Genomic DNA, 16,811 nt, shown 5'->3' with positions numbered 1-16,811 from the left:
GTACATGAAGCTCCCCAAGATTGGTCCCCATCTCTAACAGTACCAGGTAACAGGCTACACGTGAAAGGCTAGAAAAAGCCAAGGCAATTCCATTCTAGAGAGAAGGCACATGATCAACATCCTTCCAGGGTGGGGAGAGTTAAACCCCAAAACTCCAGAAGTACAGAAATGCCTATAGGATTTATTCTGCCAGAGGGATGTCTCCAGATCTTGAGGTGGGAACAAAATGGATTCTTTTAGGGTAAGGGTGGGGGCAGAAGAAAGAGAGGCTGTATTTTTATCCCCTATCTCCACCTGCTAATAGGTTTAATTTTGGGGCCCCAACTGACCAAAGGTGCTTCCTTGCCTGTAAAAATCATACTCCAGCCACAACAGGTGCAGAAGCAAAGGGTGCTTTTCTACCAGGTGGTGAAACATTCCATTGCAGCCCACAGCAACTTGGAGTAATCTGCCATCACTTTATCTTGCAGCAGTGTAATAATTAACTCTGTGTCCAGGGAGCCTCCACATTATTCACCTCCAGCTCAGATACACTTCATGGGCAGCCTGTTTCAGTGTTATCCATTAACAGCAAAAACAAACAGCAACTTTTACAAAGAGTCCCATAGCATTTTATCATGCACAGGCAGCTATGCCAACACCTTATCCAAGTTGTCCTATGATGCTGATGGCCACTGTTATAAAGGTTTCAGGAATGGCAGAGAAGCTCTCTTAATAGAAGGCTAGAAGACAATGACCCTATCCCAAGAGCACATAATCCTAGTTAGTACTATCGCAGAGCTTAGGACCTTGAATCCAAGTTTAACCTGTAACCTTAGTAACAGGGCTGAAGCATCACCTCAGTGGTTCATGGACAAGTAACGGCTGCTACCATGAGGAACAGAATAACCAAAAGCGGGTCTATTTTTAAAATGCAATTCTTTAAAGATGTCATCAGGGGCTCCATGGTTAATGTCTTTGCACATCCTAAAGAACCAAGAGCACTCCACCCATCAAATAGTTCCACAACAGGGAGATCCAAAAGCAAGGTTGGGTGCTTTGCATCCCACGCCTCCCTATCAGAAATGCAGACCCAACTGTGGTGTGTTGTAAAAAGTCTCAATGGAGATATCCATCTACAAGCATCTCACGGAGATCCCACAAATGGAGCAGAGTTAACAGCTAAATAGTGAATACTAGGTACCTGCTCATTATAAGGACACAATGCTGAATGTAGTGTCTTTTCAATCTCTATTCTGATCATTACTGCATATTAAAGCTATTATAATGTAACCTGGCTTATAATGTAACCAACTTTATTAGCTCTTATTATAAGCCCACTCATGCTCAGTCAGCCATGGAAAAGTCCTACTAGTTCAAGTCTCTACCTTGCCAAGCCATGGAGCCAATGCTTGCTACCTGCTGGCAGTAACACTTTGAGCTAAGCTCCTAAGTCAAAGAACAGCATTCTCATATGATCACAAAGCACTGACAGCAGGAGGAAATGGAACTGTACTATACCAAGCCCTACACAGTCTTCCTCTTCCATGAACTAGAGAAACTATGAGAAATGAAGCTACGCCTCCATTTGAAAGAAATCCACCTGTGAATGAAACAGAAGAGGCTTATCCTCCTCAAGAAGCTGCATGATCCATCTGCCACCCATTGGGTAGGACACCCCTTGCCTAGCCTAGACATGCCTAGCAGCAGTACCTGGGTCAATTCCTTTATCCGTCTCTCCAGTGGAGCTGGTAGTCCTTCTGGGAGGGAGGGTGGCTGTTTAAATTCCTGTTCCAAACCCATCCCAAGAGGGTCACTTCCATCCTCCACATCATGGAAGGGACTCCCTTCTGGAGATTCATTGAAGAGCCGCTCCAGGTCCAGGTCCAGATCATTCAATGAGTCCACAGCAGTGACAGCCTGAAGCAAGTCATTATCACTGGCATGGCCAAAGAGAGATAGCAAAGGATCAGATATGGTCTCCACTTCTCGTGGGGCCGGAGCTTCTGCTGGGGTGAGTGTCACCATCTTCTGCTCCTCATCCCTCTTTTTCTGAGCTTCCTTTTCCTTCTGGAATTTCTTCAGCATCTCCTTGACGCTCAAAGCTCCAGAGTATTTCTTTTTCTTCTTCTCTTTACTGGCATTCAGTGCTGTGAAGCTGCAAGTGAGGGAGGAGGGGAAAAAAAAACTAGATCACATTTATGCCAGGAAGTCCCATAAAGAGAAATTAATTTTGCAGAGCAAGGAGAGGAGAAAGGAAACCCCTTCACACCAGCACAACCAGGGTCTAGCACTTCTCCCATCCCACTCCTCCAAACCAGGAATTACTCAGGCCGTTCCTAGGAATTTGGTACCAGATTCAGCCAACCAGAGGCACTGACTATGCCTCAGAAACACTCTGGTCAATATACATGTATTTAATGATTTACCTGACTGTCAAGTGATTTCTCTTTATTTTAACATACAAAGAAGTCCATGCCTCACATGCCTCATTTTAAAATCTGTTCTGTTTCCTGCACACAGTCTACAGACTTAAGGATTATTTCCTATGAAATAGCTAAACGAGGAGTAAAGTCATTTAACAAGACTACTATCAGGTTACAGGCCAACAGAGACAATGGATGGTCTGAAGACCAGCAGCACTGGAGACAAAGGAAGTCTGAGAATGGGAAGCTCATTACTGTCCTGTGCATTCTACTGGCTCTATCTGATTTCACGGACACTTTAAGGCCCTGAAACTTATTTTAAGGCTCTTCCTAGGCTAAGGTGTAGTTTTCTATCCCTGAAAAAACACCTTTCTATCCAAAATCTCATGAGCATGGGTCTCCCAGGGAGCTGTGTCCCTTGGAGGTGGCTAGAGGGGATTCCTGATACAGGTCTATGGCATGTGGGATTCTATATACCAACAAGAGACTGGCCCAATGTCTGACCTAGTTCTGCACAAAATCTCTCTTTCAGTGATGTGGGGGTGTGACTGGAGCTTAAATTCCCCCTGCCAGCAAGTACTGCTTGTAGTTAATCACGTACATGCAATTCAAGATACCGCAGCAAAAGTACCACAATGACAGAAACAGAAACCTGACCCATTAGCATTAAAATGCAGCAAGGCCAGAGTTAATTTAGAAGCAGCCTAATTGCTTTAAAAATAATTTATCCTCTACCAAACTCCACCACATTCCCTTTTCAGTTGGCTCTTGAACCTCCCAGAACTGACATGGGATCTCATGGTTTTTCAGAGAAAGAGAACTGTAATGGAGGAGGGACTGCCCACAGCAAGCCAGCAAGGAAGCTGAGAGGAGTAAAGTTAGTAGGGAAGTGAAAGAGTAGGCTGGGCATAGAAGGCAGAACCAGACATCAAAGCCAGTAGAGGAGAAGCATTACAAGTCTGCTAATGACAAAAGTAACCAGCTGCATTGATAGCAATAAGTCCCTTCCATGGGGAGAGACTAAAGACATCTGAGCACTAAAACTGCCTTGGGCACGGAATTGAAAATGTGACTGGGGAAGGCAGCTGGAAACTGCTTTTCAGTCTAGCTCTAGCTGTCCCAGTCTCACAACTCTTCTTCCCAGCTAACCCAATGTTCACTATCCATCATCACCTGGCATTCTTGCCCTATGAATGAGCAGAGTGAACAAACATATGCCTCACATGGCTGTGACGCTGCTGCATGGATGTTCTGCACTTTTCCCAACCCTGGCTTTGGAGCCATGAACTCTACGGGACAGGGATAGTGTGTTCCTAGGTGCTTATGCAGTGCCCACCACAAGGACTCCTGCCCCAACCCCAGCTGCAGCCAGGGCCATCCCTAGGGGTGTGAGAATTGGGGCAACCGCCCCAGGCCCCATGTTTTGGGAGGCCCCGCAGAGCCGGGCGGAGAGGCTGTGACTGCAGTTAAGCCATCCACGCATGTGGTGGGTTGGACGGCTCTTTGCCTGTTCCGGCCAGAAGTTCCCGCCACCACCCATCCCGCCACGTATGGTGTGCTGGGGCTTTCACTCTCCTGTGTAAGTGTGCCGTGGGATGGGGAGGGGGGCCCTGTGCAGGCTGCTTTGTCCCGGGCGCCACACACGGGATTCTATATGGACTGAATAGGTGTCAGGCCTTCAAAAAGGCCCTGCTGGGATCATCTCTGGCTGCAGCCTTTGGACACTGCTTACACATGCTGCAGTGAAAACCATCTGTTCTCGTAGGGGCAGGAGGGAGGGGGCAGCCATCATTTCCAGCAAGCCTCCAGGTAGAGAGGGCTCCATCTTACCCGGCTTTGGGGAACTTGGATTTTTTTGACTTTTTTTCCTTGTCATAAGAATCATCTTTTTTCTTCTTCTTCATTTTTTCACCGCCTTCTTTCAACTTCCGCTTCTAAGATTAAAGATAAGCCAGAGTTAGGGGCTCTAGGACCCACTCTACAGCAAGGACCTTCTGTGTCTCAAAGGCACATCTAAGGGCCATCTCAGGCCATCAAAAGTAGTCTGCAAGTATCTTGTACTAACCCATCCTGCACAATAGCTAGGGCAGCTCTAGGACAACCGTCTACCACTTAGGGATGGGATGGCATTCCAAGATCCCAGAGGCAAATAAATGGTGACTGAATTTCCCTGTCAACCTTGAATCAAATATATTCTATATGGACTGATTAGGTGTCAGGCCTTCAAAAAGCCAGTACCATAATACAAGCTTCCACAAACAACATCCTCCCTCCCCACCACATCTCACCCTAGGCTGGAAGGCTCATCCCTTACATAGGAGGAAAGGCTATTCCTAGTCAGTTCTTGGTTTCTCCACTAACATTAACTAACTTTTTAGGATGACAACTTAGATGCTGTCACTTCACCTATAGGAGGCAAAAAGAGACTACCCATGAATTGAAACAGCAGGACCAAATGTCTTCCTACCCAATGGGCACAAGGATGGGACTGAACCCATGACCTAGAGGTCAAAACTAAAGACATGACCAAGGGGTGCATCATTGCCAACTTCCTCCCCACAACAGCAGGCAGTAAGTCATAGATTCATAGATGTTAGGGTCAAGGTCCCTCTTATTCCAGAGCTGCTTTCTGGCAGCAAATTCAAACCATTATCCCTCAATTTTAACAGAGCAACATGCTCCTGAATCTGCACTAACCTTAGGAGATTTCTTCTTCTTCTCTTTGATAAAGTCATCCTCCGATTCCGATGCTTGGCGGAACTGCAGCGTTCCTGAGTTGATGTAAAACCCTCCATACTTTGTAGTCAGAGAAGCTGGAACAAGTTCATCGTACTGGAAAAGAATGCAAGAGCACTTGATTGGTGATGTCAGGTTAATCATGCTATGCCTACATGAGACCTGGTTTTGGAATGGAAGTAGCATTGCAAGCTTACTAATAGGGCTGTTTGTGGGACAGCCTGTCTGGTAACTAGGCATTTTCCACTATGCAGGTACCCCTGGAGTCATCATTATACTTCCCTGGCACACTCCTTCCCTGAACTGTATTAACATGCTCCCCTGCCACCACCTGCTTCCCACGAGGCAACTCAATTTACAATCCCTCTCCTCTGAATTACTCACCGCTTCAGAATTATCAATGAAGGAATCGGATTCGTCATACCCATACCCCATATCGATCAAGTCCTGAATACGGTCCTTCCTGCGTTTCTTGCCCCCCTGAAATGATAGAGATCAATGACATTCCACTGTTCTCACAAGCTACTACAGGGACTATTGCTCGTGCAGAAGGCTAGCACTTCTTTTCAACGCAAATCAAGGGAGTGCTCCCTCTTAGCCTTCTTCCTACAAGGAAAGGGCTGGGATGGGTGAAAGCAAGGGAGGCATCGTGGTCTGTTCACATGCTTACGGGCACAGCCTTGCTTCAGCAGGTAGAGGTACAACTCTAAGACCATGTAAGGAAACAGAATCAAATTCACTTGTTTCCATTTCCAGCGCTGAACCAGTGATACAAGACAATCTACCAAGACCTTAATACCAGGACTTGAAAAAAGCAACATATACCCATCCCTTATGAGCCCACCCTAAAGTCCATCTTCTCCCCCACCCAAAACCACACCACTGCAGTTATTTGAAAAACTCAGATTATCCTTTGCAAGGGATTAGCAACAGAAAGACTATGAAAACTAGGGAAGACAGCTGACAAAGTTTGGAGCAGCACAGGCACTCCCCTAGGTACTTCCCACACGTTCTGGGAATGTCTGAGCCCTTGCTTATTACTGTCATGTCCTCTGATGCCTTTTACGCATCTGAGACATATCAGCTGAGCATAGGAAGGAAACCCAAAGAAGGAGTTGCCCATGGGAAGCTTCAGGGACCACTTGAGGTGAAGACCAAGTCAAGAGGATGAAAGTATTTTAAAACAGCACAACAAGGTGTCTCCCACTTTAAAAAATGAAGACTAGGGAGAGGTAAGCAAGATGTATTCTCACCCCCTCAACTAATAGACAAAGCACCTACATCCCAAGTGACTCTTAAAAGCTTTCCTAAGCAGCAAAACAATAAAGCTGACTGAATTCATGTCAACTTCACTGCTGTCCTGGAAAAGCAGTGACTGGCAAAACAGGTCATTTTTCTCATTCTGCTGCTGTCTGGCAAATTCCTGAATGTCACAAATACACATTGAAAAGACAGTATGCTATTGATTCATATGAGGAATTTTAAAGGAAGTATAAGCTTCCAGCCCTTACAAAAAAAAAAGGAAAGTTTAGATTGCTTTCACTGAGGACACTTTCCATTAACAAGGGAAAATGAAAAGCTTAAATTTATCTTCCTGAAGAAAGTATCATGTTTTTATTACTGAGACAGAAATAAGGTTGTTTTCTAAGAGAGATAAAGGCTCTCACCAACATAGGGACATAAGTTGCAATAGCCTTCATTCCTACAGTACAATTGTTAGATAGCAAAGAGGATGAAGTAGAGATAACACTGACAGAATTACTGTAGGAAAAAGAAGAAAAAAAACCCCTTACATATTTCTCTTCAAACTTCCGGGCAAGAGCCTCCACTTTGTGTCTCTCTCTTTCCTCATCATTGAAGGGATCAACATGGTCTTTCCTCTGTGGACATGAACACAGGTGAACATGTCAGAACAGATGGCCAATATTCAATAAGATACACAAATATTTTCTGCAGGTATGTTACTACTTCCCTCTGTGCATTAAAAGCACAAGAGGTCTCATGCTACAAGGAACGGGACAGCTTTGTAAGCTTCAACATAGGCAAAGCTTGAAGACTGAATCAGATAATGGCTGAAAAAGCAAGCTAAGTACTAGGTAAGTTCTGAGAAGGTGCAATTAGCTTTCAACCATTCCTCCATGAAACCTGATGAGAAGGGCAGAGGATGCCGGAATTCATGAACAAATGTTTTGTCAAAGTGTTTGCTGGGCCTTTTTTTTTTGGTTTGTTTTAACAGCTGGCCAGCAGGTGACTAATAAATCCAAACTCATCCCCCTGCCCCTTATCTTCTGGCAGCTAGAAAAGTAGCAGCTTGTTTTTGCACTCTTCACCACCCTGTTGCACCCTTGACACTCCTGATAATCGCACGCGCGTGCGTGCATGCGCGCGCACACACACACACACACACACACACACACACACACACACACACACACACACACACACAGAAACAGTTGCTCCCCACACTTTCACTACAGCATCTGTTGCTTGGAATTTCACTCACAGCAAAAGAGGGGTTGCCTCTTCTACCTCTCAACTCTCAAAAATAGCAGCTAACATTGAGTATTTCTGTCTGAACAGAAGCCTTGAAAATGAACCAGAATTCTGTTCATCTCCCCAGACAATACCACAGCCACGTTTATGAAGTACAGCACTGGGGCTGTCTACCTGCAAACTCAAAGTCTCGGTTTTTCCAGAATATTATCCTCTCATTTCTTCTTATCACCGTGCAGGCCATTACACAGAGTTTAGTTTCTACAGAAATTGAGATGCAAGATCAACCTCCCTCACCAACTTACAAAGGAAAGTTACCAACTTAGAAACAGGTAAATGTCAGCATAGAGTGCCAACTGAAAACACTTTTCACACCAAACAAGAACACATAATAAGGACTCAGGCAGAAATACCTCCATGCAATACAGAGATATCTCTGCCAGTTGCACAAAAAAATAAGGACCCGGTGTAGTATCAGCAAGAATCAGATCTGCTGGCAAGGTTCTTTCAAGACTAGTCACATATTTTAACAATTCAGGTACCACAGAACACTTCAATCAGCCTGTTTCAGGTCAAATCAACAACACGGTGTCACTTCTCCACTTTCCAGACAACACTCTGTCCGTTTCATGGGGAATTCTACTGAAGGTCAAAACTAAGCAAGAGCTGTCACTTGGCAAGAGCACAGATCTGGCAGCCAGGAGTCTTGCACTCGGCTGCCAGTTCTGCCACCAGCTTGACATGGGGTCTCTGGCTGATCACTTCACCTCTCCGTGCCTTTGTTTCCCCAGTTTTAGAAGTGGAGATCAAGCGTATCCCGGGCTCAAGGGTATTCTAAGAATTAAAATTATGAAGCTCTTTGAGATCCGTAGATGAGAAGTACACGGTATGTTTTTAGCAAACAAAAGACGCTCACCTTGTCTCCAGAAGAAACACCCTTCAGTTTCCCTCGAGTGTTCTTCAGAAGCTCAGGGTAGAAAAACTCCGGGCAACGCTTGTGATCCGGCTCAAAAAGGGTGAGCGTGATGCGAACTGCCGCTGCGGCCGGGTCAGAGTCCTGGGGCAGCTCCGCTCCCGACACATCCTCCCTGCGAGGCTTCTTCAAGAAGCTGGTGCTCAGCGGACCTGGGAGAGAAGTGAACTGAACCCGGTGGGGCTCCGTCATGGCTACGAGCAAGTCTGGGCAGCTCTCACAGCATGGCTTCCATTAGCTCTGAGAAGTCCTGGGCATGAGGCCTTCGGCGGGAGGGACACACAGGGAGATGGTTAAGGATACGGCAGCCGACTGGACCCGGACGAGCCGCGCGGCGGGCAGGTGTCCGGGGGGAAGAACAAGGCCGGGCTGGGCTCAGAGCACAAGCACGGGGGCGCTGCCAGGCCCCTACATCGCAGCGCCCGCCGGCCCCACACACGCGTAGCCGCTGGCAACGGGAGCCGTAGGCCGCTAGGTCCTCCGGGCGCCGAGCCGCTCCCTCACAGCGGCCGCGCCGGGCGGCTGCCCCCGGCCTCCGAGCCCTTCCCCGGGCGGCGGCGGCCGTGGTGGCGCGGGGGGAGCCGGCCCGGACACATGCCTGCTGCTGCCGCCGCGCTCAGGCCGGGTCCGCGCCGCCCGCGCTGCCGCCTGCGGAGGGAAACACGGGGCGGCCCCGCGTGAGCCCCGCGGCCCGGCCCCCCGCGCGGCCCCCGGCCTCAGGGAAGGGGCGCGCGGGCCGGGGGGGGCCGCGCTCGCTCGTTCACTCACCGGCGCCGCCGGCCCGGCCGCTCCGCGCTCCCGGCCGGGTCCGCTCCTCGCTCCCGCGTCACGTGCAGGGGGTGACGCCTCGCGCCGAAGCCGGGCAGCGTCACGTGGCCCCGCGCCAGCCAATGGCGGGCGGCGGCACGGTCACGCTTCGGGGGAGCGGCACGGTGACAGCCCTCCCGGGTCACGTGACGCGGGCTGCCCTATCCCGGGGCACCGCCCCCCCACCGCCGCCGGGGACGGGGCGTGGCTGGGCCCGTCCCGTCCCGGCAGCCTCCGCGCGGCGCTGCTGGTGGCGGAGGCGGTAAGATGGCGGCTGTGAGTCTGCGGCTCGGAGACCTGGTGTGGTGAGTGTGGGGGCGGGCCGGGCCGAGCCGAGCCGAGCCGAGCCGGGCCGGGCCGGCGGAGGGGGCAGGACGCGCTGCGGCTGCGGCCGGGGCCGGGCAGGGATAGGTGCAGGGCGGCTGGACCCGCCCCCAGCCTCGGGGGTCGCCGGAGCCGGGCCGGGCCGGGCCGGGCCGCGCGGGGGCTGGGAGCCTTCTCGGAGCCCCGCTCAGGCGGCGGCGGGACGAGCCCCCGCGGAGCGCTTTGCGCCGGGAGCCGGCGGCGGCGCCGGGCTGGGGAGTCGTTTCAGCAGCGTCGGGGCGAGGCCGGGGCAGGCGCGGAGCTAGTGAGGGGGCGGGGCTGCCCGGGGCTGTCAGCGAGGCACAGCGGTGCCCCAGGCAGCGGCCCCGGGCTGCGGCTTTCACCAGGGAGGGCAGCGCGTCCTTACCGAAGAGCACAAGCCCAGTGTGTCCACCCCCTCCCCCTCCAGCTTCTGCTTTGCTCTCAAACAAACCCAGCTGAGGAGCCGAGGTCTCTAGCTCCAGCTCTGCGGGGCTTTCCTGGAAGCCTGTTGGCGCGGCGCGACACCTGACCGCACAGTCTCCGTTCAGCTTGTGCTGAACCATGGGCTTAGGCACCTTGCTCGGGCCTGCAGCAAACAGCTAATCCCCGACACGCAAGTGTGTGCATTTATATTTATATCCCAGATAAAAAGAGCGGCGCGCTCCAGGCTGTGACAACTGCAATTTCTCATCCGAAACATTGGCAGTGGTGTGAAGTTGTCTAATTTGTGTAGCAAAGTAAGTACAGGTTGATTCCTGTAGCCAATTGTATTTCAAATGAGTGTTTGGGGAGTGCGCTGCTCTTAGCAATGTCTTTGAATGCAGATGTATCAAGCGGGGGTTTCATGTACAGCCCTGTAGATGAGGCCCTGCTGCTAGGCTTATCCAAGAGGAGCTGTAACCATAAAATGGGTGGGGGACAGGAAAGAAGGGGAGGGGAAAAAAGCCCTTAGTGAAAGGCTTGTGTGCAGCACAGTCATAGAAGAAAGTATAAGGTCTAAGGTATGGTTATGGTTGGTATCATGAGCAGCGTATCTTCCAGACCTCACCAGCTTGTTCTCTGTCCTTCTCTCAAGGGAGGCTGACATGCTATTTTGAAGTCTTGTTCAGAAGCCTAGCCCGCCGGCCGGAGTCTCTGCTGGTCTTGTGCAAGACAAACGGGTATTAGGGTTCTGGGACCAGGTGCAGCCAATGTAAAGGATAGGAGTAGGATCACTATGAGGCTCCCATGCTTTCATGTCAAAACTTTTCTTCTATTTTGTGAGGAAATGGTATGGGCTTAGCCTTTGCAATTGAGAAATGTGCAAGAGCGGACAGTACACTTTTCTGTATTTCTTGTGGTCTTGATGCCTCATTTGAATGATGAGCAGTTCCGGAAAGTGATAATGAAAGCGCATGTGGAGCCTTTGCTATACGAATTACTGCTTTAAGCAGGTTCTAGGAATCATGATTAGCTGAACTGGGAAGCAGAGCCTGTTGTATTTGGTAGACTTTTCTGCTCTGGAAAGCCTTATGTTATCAATCCAAACAGTAACTTAACTGTCTGCATCAATACTTGAGTCGGCCACATGTGAGGGAGAGAAGGGATGAGAGTAGTCTTTCTAAGTAAGAAGAGCTGCAGTATTAGAACTTCAGGCACAACCTTCACCAATCCTGTTCCCTGGTCCTGCAACAAGGCCGATGCAGATTTTGGGACTTGGCCTGAGCACAGGTGCTAGCATGCATGGCAATCTAGTGAGGTGGAAATTTTCTCCACCTTGGGATGTCCTTTTTGTTTGTTTGTTTTTTTCCTCTTGTGATAGAGTTTGATTGTACTGAATTCCCTCCTCCTGCTAAAAATAAATTATAGTAGAAACAGGCAGTTATGGGGTGACTGCCTTTTTGGATGCCAGCGGCTGATCTTTTCCTTTTCCCTTAGGGGGAAGCTGGGCCGGTATCCTCCATGGCCAGGAAAGGTGAGTCATATTTTATCCTGGAGGGAATTGTTTCTGAAAAGAGTTCCAGTGAAGTTTTAAGATTTTTATAGATTTCTTCTTGACATTTTTTTTAGTGAGGCCTGTTGCCCTTAATTTTGAGCCAAGCTATGCATCAAAGACTTTATTTGATTTAGAAGCTCAGTCTGTCAGTAACAGGTATTCGCTAAGATGGAATGAAAAGTAGTACAAACCAATTTATCTGAATCTGGAACTGATTGTATTCCCCAGGCTTAGCAATTTAATCCCTATCACTTTCGGCAAGACAGGTTTCTTTTCTCCCGTAATAAACGGGCTACATGGATTCCTTTAACTAATAGAAAGGGAGAGTCTGGTTTCCCACACTAATGTTTAGTGTTACAGTTTTGTCATTTATCTAGAGAAAGGTGGGATGGGGAGAATGTAATTGTTGATGAAAGGCATGTATCTAGAAGGGAAGTAGTATTTGCATTTTAGTCAAACTGTAGCCACTGTTTATATGTCCCTTAAAAGAGTTATATTTTTCATTTTAATGTAAGCACAATTGAGACAACAGGTTAACACCCCAGGTAACACAAACTGCCCTGTGGTCTTTCATCCCACCTGCTAACTTCCCTTGGATTTTACGTGTGGTTAAAAACATTGCCTTTACTTCAAGGAAAAAAAATAAGAACAATCAAAGCCTTGGATGGTAGAAGTTTTCTCAGTGATGCAAAAATTTATAAATGCATTCTTGTTTCCCTTAAATAAAAGGATACCATCTTTACTTATGGAGACAAGAGAGAGAATATCAAGTTGATGGTATCTTGGAAGAATGTAGCCTTGCAAAGCGTCCACTCATATATTAGTGGAGTTTTTGTTTGGTTTTTTTACTTCATGCAGTGCTAGTATAATTCTGCAGCTTGTGGTGTTGTCTGTTTATCTTGAATTGCATCTGCTCTCTTAAAGCACCAGAAGTCTTTGTTATTGAAAACTTAAATCTCCATTAAAATGTTGGAAATTGACAGCTGTGACCAAAGTCTGGTTCTATCTCCTAAACAGTAGTGCAAGTCTGTAATGTGATCAGTGCTAACTCTTGATACAGTGCTCTGAGTGACATAATGTAGGATATGTCTGAACTGAATATTATAGTATAACGGAGGTACTCAAGCTAGCTTTAAACGAACAGATCAGATACTGGACACAGTCTAGTTTTAGCAGCGTTCCTCATGGGCTAACTTACTCTGCTGAGAAGAGAAAGTTAATTGTCGCAGATCTCTGTGCTGCTGCAGCTAAGACTGCTTCTGGAATCTGAACTAGTTTGCATTTACTCTGTTGCAGTCTGTAGAGTAAACATGCCTGTCCAAATTCATGGCTCCTGGGCTTGAGGGAAGGCCTTTGCCATAAGTAGGAGTCCCCCTCCTACTCTTGCTTAAAATAATTCTTCTGCAAGAGCCATGGCACAGTTTCTTGCAAACATTCACTGAATCAACCTACTTGGTTCACAGAAAACTCTGCTGCTGCCTCCTCAGCTAACTTTGTCTCCTCTCTCTTCCTCAGATTGTTAATCCACCTAAAGATCTGAAGAAGCCTCGTGGAAAGAAGTGCTTCTTTGTCAAGTTTTTTGGGACAGAAGATCAGTATGTATCCACATTTCCATCTAATGATAGTATTGGCCTTTAAAACATAGGACTTCCATGGAAGAGTTTTATGCTAGTACAGTATTCTGCAAAAGATTGCTTTCAGCTTGCCAGCCCCACGCATAAACTATAGCTGTTATAGCCTCTCCTGTGGGTGCATGATGGTTGAAAAGACCTAGACAAGTGTGCTATGATTTTAGCTGGTGCTAAAACAGGGAGTTTTGGGGAGTTGGTCACTTGTAGGTGTGGATGTTAGCTTCCATGTAACATGTACCATTTCTCAAATATACTTTGGGTGTTGTTTTGTTTTGCTGCCATACATACAAGGTGGTTTCATTCCTGTCATTGTTAAAAAAAGTACATTATGATGTTTGAGGGTATAAAACTTTCCTGCTCTGCATTTGGAGGGCAGAGTAGCTTCAGTGTGGCAGAATAATCACTCCTGTAAGAAATAATTTTGTGATTTGCCCCACAAAAAAAATTACACTTGTTTTTAACAATTATGCTGTTACAAGTAATTTAACATTCCTTAAATTGAAAGAAGTTGGTAAAACCTTCCTTCTTTAGTTTGGCTTGTGTATTTGACAGTGTTGTTGTGTTTAGTCAGCTTTGCTGTTTCCATCAGTCATTAAAGGAGGGAGAAAATCATGAGTGGAAAAGACTCTTGTAAATCTCCACAGGAACTAGGAAAATCCTTAAGTCTTTTTTTCCTAAAGAGTTAAATAAAAGTGGGGATGTATGTTTAAAAGACTTTCTGTCAGAAAATGGATTCTTTTCAGGTTTTTTGTAAGCTAGCATTTAAAATACATTTTTCCTTTAAGAGCTGGAAGCATGTTAGCAGTCAGGGCTGGAAGCAGAAGCCACATACCGGTAGAGGAGGAACTGCTTGCTTTAAAGTACTGTAAGATGACTGTTTCATTAGCCAGGATCAGTTGTGAGGCTGTATTGGCCCATTGAGCTTTGGATAGTCAAGTATTAAATATTGCTCTTCTGATTTGTGGCTTTTTCTTGTTTTACCCAAATCATGTTTTGGGGAAACTGCTGCAGAGGTGGGGTTGTCAAAATGATATATTTTAAAAAAAGCAAGTCAGGTGTCTGGAATGTCCCAGCTGAGATTAGTGGGCAGATTGCAGGTGAGGAGATCACAGCTACAAAATAAATGTGGCTTATTACGTGGCTGTGGAGTACAGGCTAGTTAAAATCCTATCATCTGGTAGATTTGGAGAGCCAAAAATCCAGCTTGTGAAAATTAATCACTTCTTGCTGGATAATCATATGATCTAAAAATCCGGTTGCTTGAACTGATTGCCATATCCCACCTGAAAATGGAATAGAAATAAGTACCGTCTTCCTGCCTCTGTTGCCTTATAAAGCACCACTAATCAGCAGAAGACCTGATCTTCCTCTCTCTGTTCTATCCCATACTGGACCTGGTGAGGCATTCACGTGGTTGAATCTGTTTGACTAGGCCAAAACAAAGTGGTCTAAAAAGGAAATTGTTACCAAACTATGAGAGAGAGTTGTTCTTGGACCAATAGCCTTAAAATCCAGTGAACTGGGAAGAACAAATCATATGACAGAAAAAATAAACTTGCTTTTATTCTATGGTTGGTATTTTATTTAATGTGTATAAAAACATATAAAACCATGTCTGTTCATCTAGATGCCCCTGCCATGGATAACACAGTGAAATAAAATGACAGAATACTAAATTCTGTCTCACTTATGAAAGTGTGAGCTGTGTCCTTGAGTCCAGAGATACAAAACTGAATTACTTGAGCAGATTTTACTCTTATTCCCTGCTCCCCTGCTCTGCACCCCCCTCCCCAGTTTAGTTTGTGAGATGGTATTGTGATGCTCTTGTCATTTGCTTTATAGTCCCTTTTTACCGTTAACTTGCTCTCTGAAGATTTAGCAAAGGTGAAGATACGGACAAAAGCATTTGGCTTCTGTCTGGGCCAGATAAACATGGAAGTGATGCTGACTAGCAGGAAGAAGTATTCTGAGTCTGATTGCTCTCTGTTGAAGATGTTTGCCAAGTTCTTGGCAAAATGTAACGAAGTCCTAGGCCGTTTGAGGACTACCTTTCACTGAAGAATCTCAGCTGGCAACAGTGTCCAGAAATGCCAGCATTTCATGCTGACTAAAAGTTGCTCTCTGCATCCTTTCATGCTCTTGTCATGTTCGGACTACAGTGTGAAGCTCCTTAAAAACAGGCTAGCAACTATGACTTGCATTTTGCAGTGCCTGTATCCTAACTTGGAGGTGAATTTCAAAGTTCTGGTTGTGTGGGGTGATGTAGGTATGATGGGCATGAAAAATGTGAGGTGCAAGGACTTTAGTGGGTGATATCTTTTACTGGATCAACTGTGTAGTTGGGAGGGATAGGGACAAGCTTTTGGGCACCAGTATGCTTCTGAAAGTTTATTTATGTCCCTCTCAACTATATAGTTAGTCCAGTAAAAGATATCACGCACAAAAGTCTTTGCCTCTTGCAAAGTTCTGGTTGTCATCTCTGAAGTCCTAAGTAGTTTAGGACTTAGCCCAAAAGAGATTGCCCCTTTTTGGTTTATCTACTACTAGACTTACATGTATATGGAATGCTACAGCTAACTGTCCCAAGGGAGAGGGTGCAGTGAGCAAGGGAAAGAACACTCAATAACAGAAGTGGTGGCCTGAGCCTGGTCACATTCAGGTGGTGCTGCAAGAGTCAGGTCTTCCCAAATTTCTGCTGTTCGCTTAGTTCAACACTACTTGCTTTCAGCCTGTTGGTAGTTTCCCTTGCTTCTGTTGTGTTTAAAATAATAGCACTCCTGCTGCTTACACTTGAGTGGGGCTTTTGCCTCTGAACTGGAGCCAAGTTGGATTCACCCATCCTGTATGGTGGTGGAAGCTTCATCAGGGATTGACTGGTAATCTGTTATTTGTATCTTCTTCTGGAATGGGTCTCGTAACTGTGATGTGCATGACTGTTTGCTGCATATCCTTCACCTGCTCCATAAACTGAAAAAGTATCTTGGCATTTATTTTGAGATTTGAGTGTTCGATCATTTTCTAATTCCACAGAGAACAAAGTGCACAGTGTGTCTTGGTTTTCACCCAAATTCTGAGTAAAGTACTCTCCTACAGCAGTGACAACAATACTGTTAATCAGGTCGCTTTCTAAAGATTAGTATAGCTCTGTCCTCTGCTCCCATTCCTTTTCAACTCAGTAGCCCAGCCAGTCCACTGTGACCTGTCTTCTTTCCTAAGCTGTGTTCTTGTCAAGGAAAGGCCCTGTGCACTACAGCAGTCATAAACAATAAAGTGAAAAAGGCTGGACTCTACTGACACTTTCTCAGACAAATAGGCTGCTCTCTCTCCCCTTTCCTTTTCAAATCTAGTTCTACTAGTAATATGTCAATCAGCTCAGTGTACTCCTACCTCCTGTGGCCACTGCAAACTGGGGGAGATGTAGTCTTTTAATTTCAAGGTGAACAGAC

At 46.7% G+C, this 16,811-nt stretch overlaps 2 protein-coding genes across 5 annotated transcripts in view; one reads left to right on the top strand and one right to left on the bottom strand.

Moving 5' to 3' along the window:
• UBN1 (ubinuclein 1) overlaps positions 1-9,394 on the bottom strand; it is a 34,322-nt gene extending 24,928 nt beyond the window's left edge. The window contains exons 1-7 of one of the 3 annotated variants that reach the window (XM_059716701.1): positions 9,376-9,394; positions 8,551-9,255; positions 6,935-7,021; positions 5,526-5,621; positions 5,103-5,237; positions 4,236-4,339; positions 1,693-2,137 (exon numbers count right to left, since the gene is read on the bottom strand). In XM_059716701.1, the coding sequence (XP_059572684.1) occupies positions 1,693-2,137; positions 4,236-4,339; positions 5,103-5,237; positions 5,526-5,621; positions 6,935-7,021; positions 8,551-8,799 (1,116 nt within the window). In that variant the 5' untranslated portion in view covers positions 8,800-9,255; positions 9,376-9,394. Of the gene's footprint in view, positions 1-1,692; positions 2,138-4,235; positions 4,340-5,102; positions 5,238-5,525; positions 5,622-6,934; positions 7,022-8,550; positions 9,331-9,375 lie in introns of those variants that run through there. The other 2 variants (XM_019493036.2, XM_006262871.4) reach the window with 2 other exon arrangements.
• Positions 9,395-9,623: 229 nt separating this feature from the next.
• GLYR1 (glyoxylate reductase 1 homolog) overlaps positions 9,624-16,811 on the top strand; it is a 32,270-nt gene continuing 25,082 nt past the window's right edge. The window contains exons 1-4 of one of the 2 annotated variants that reach the window (XM_059716702.1): positions 9,631-9,719; positions 10,404-10,496; positions 11,677-11,713; positions 13,250-13,329. Coding sequence is in view for 1 of the 2 variants with exons in the window: in XM_059716703.1 (XP_059572686.1) it covers positions 9,682-9,719; positions 11,677-11,713; positions 13,250-13,329 (155 nt within the window). In the remaining variant the exon portion in view is untranslated. Of the gene's footprint in view, positions 9,720-10,403; positions 10,497-11,676; positions 11,714-13,249; positions 13,330-16,811 lie in introns of both variants that reach the window. The other variant, XM_059716703.1, reaches the window with a different exon arrangement.

The sequence above is a fragment of the Alligator mississippiensis genome, chromosome 13 (assembly GCF_030867095.1).
Source record: "Alligator mississippiensis isolate rAllMis1 chromosome 13, rAllMis1, whole genome shotgun sequence".
Taxonomy (NCBI): Eukaryota; Metazoa; Chordata; order Crocodylia; family Alligatoridae; genus Alligator; species Alligator mississippiensis.
Note: the sequence above shows the minus strand (reverse complement) of the source record. Positions and strands in the feature narration are given on the sequence as shown.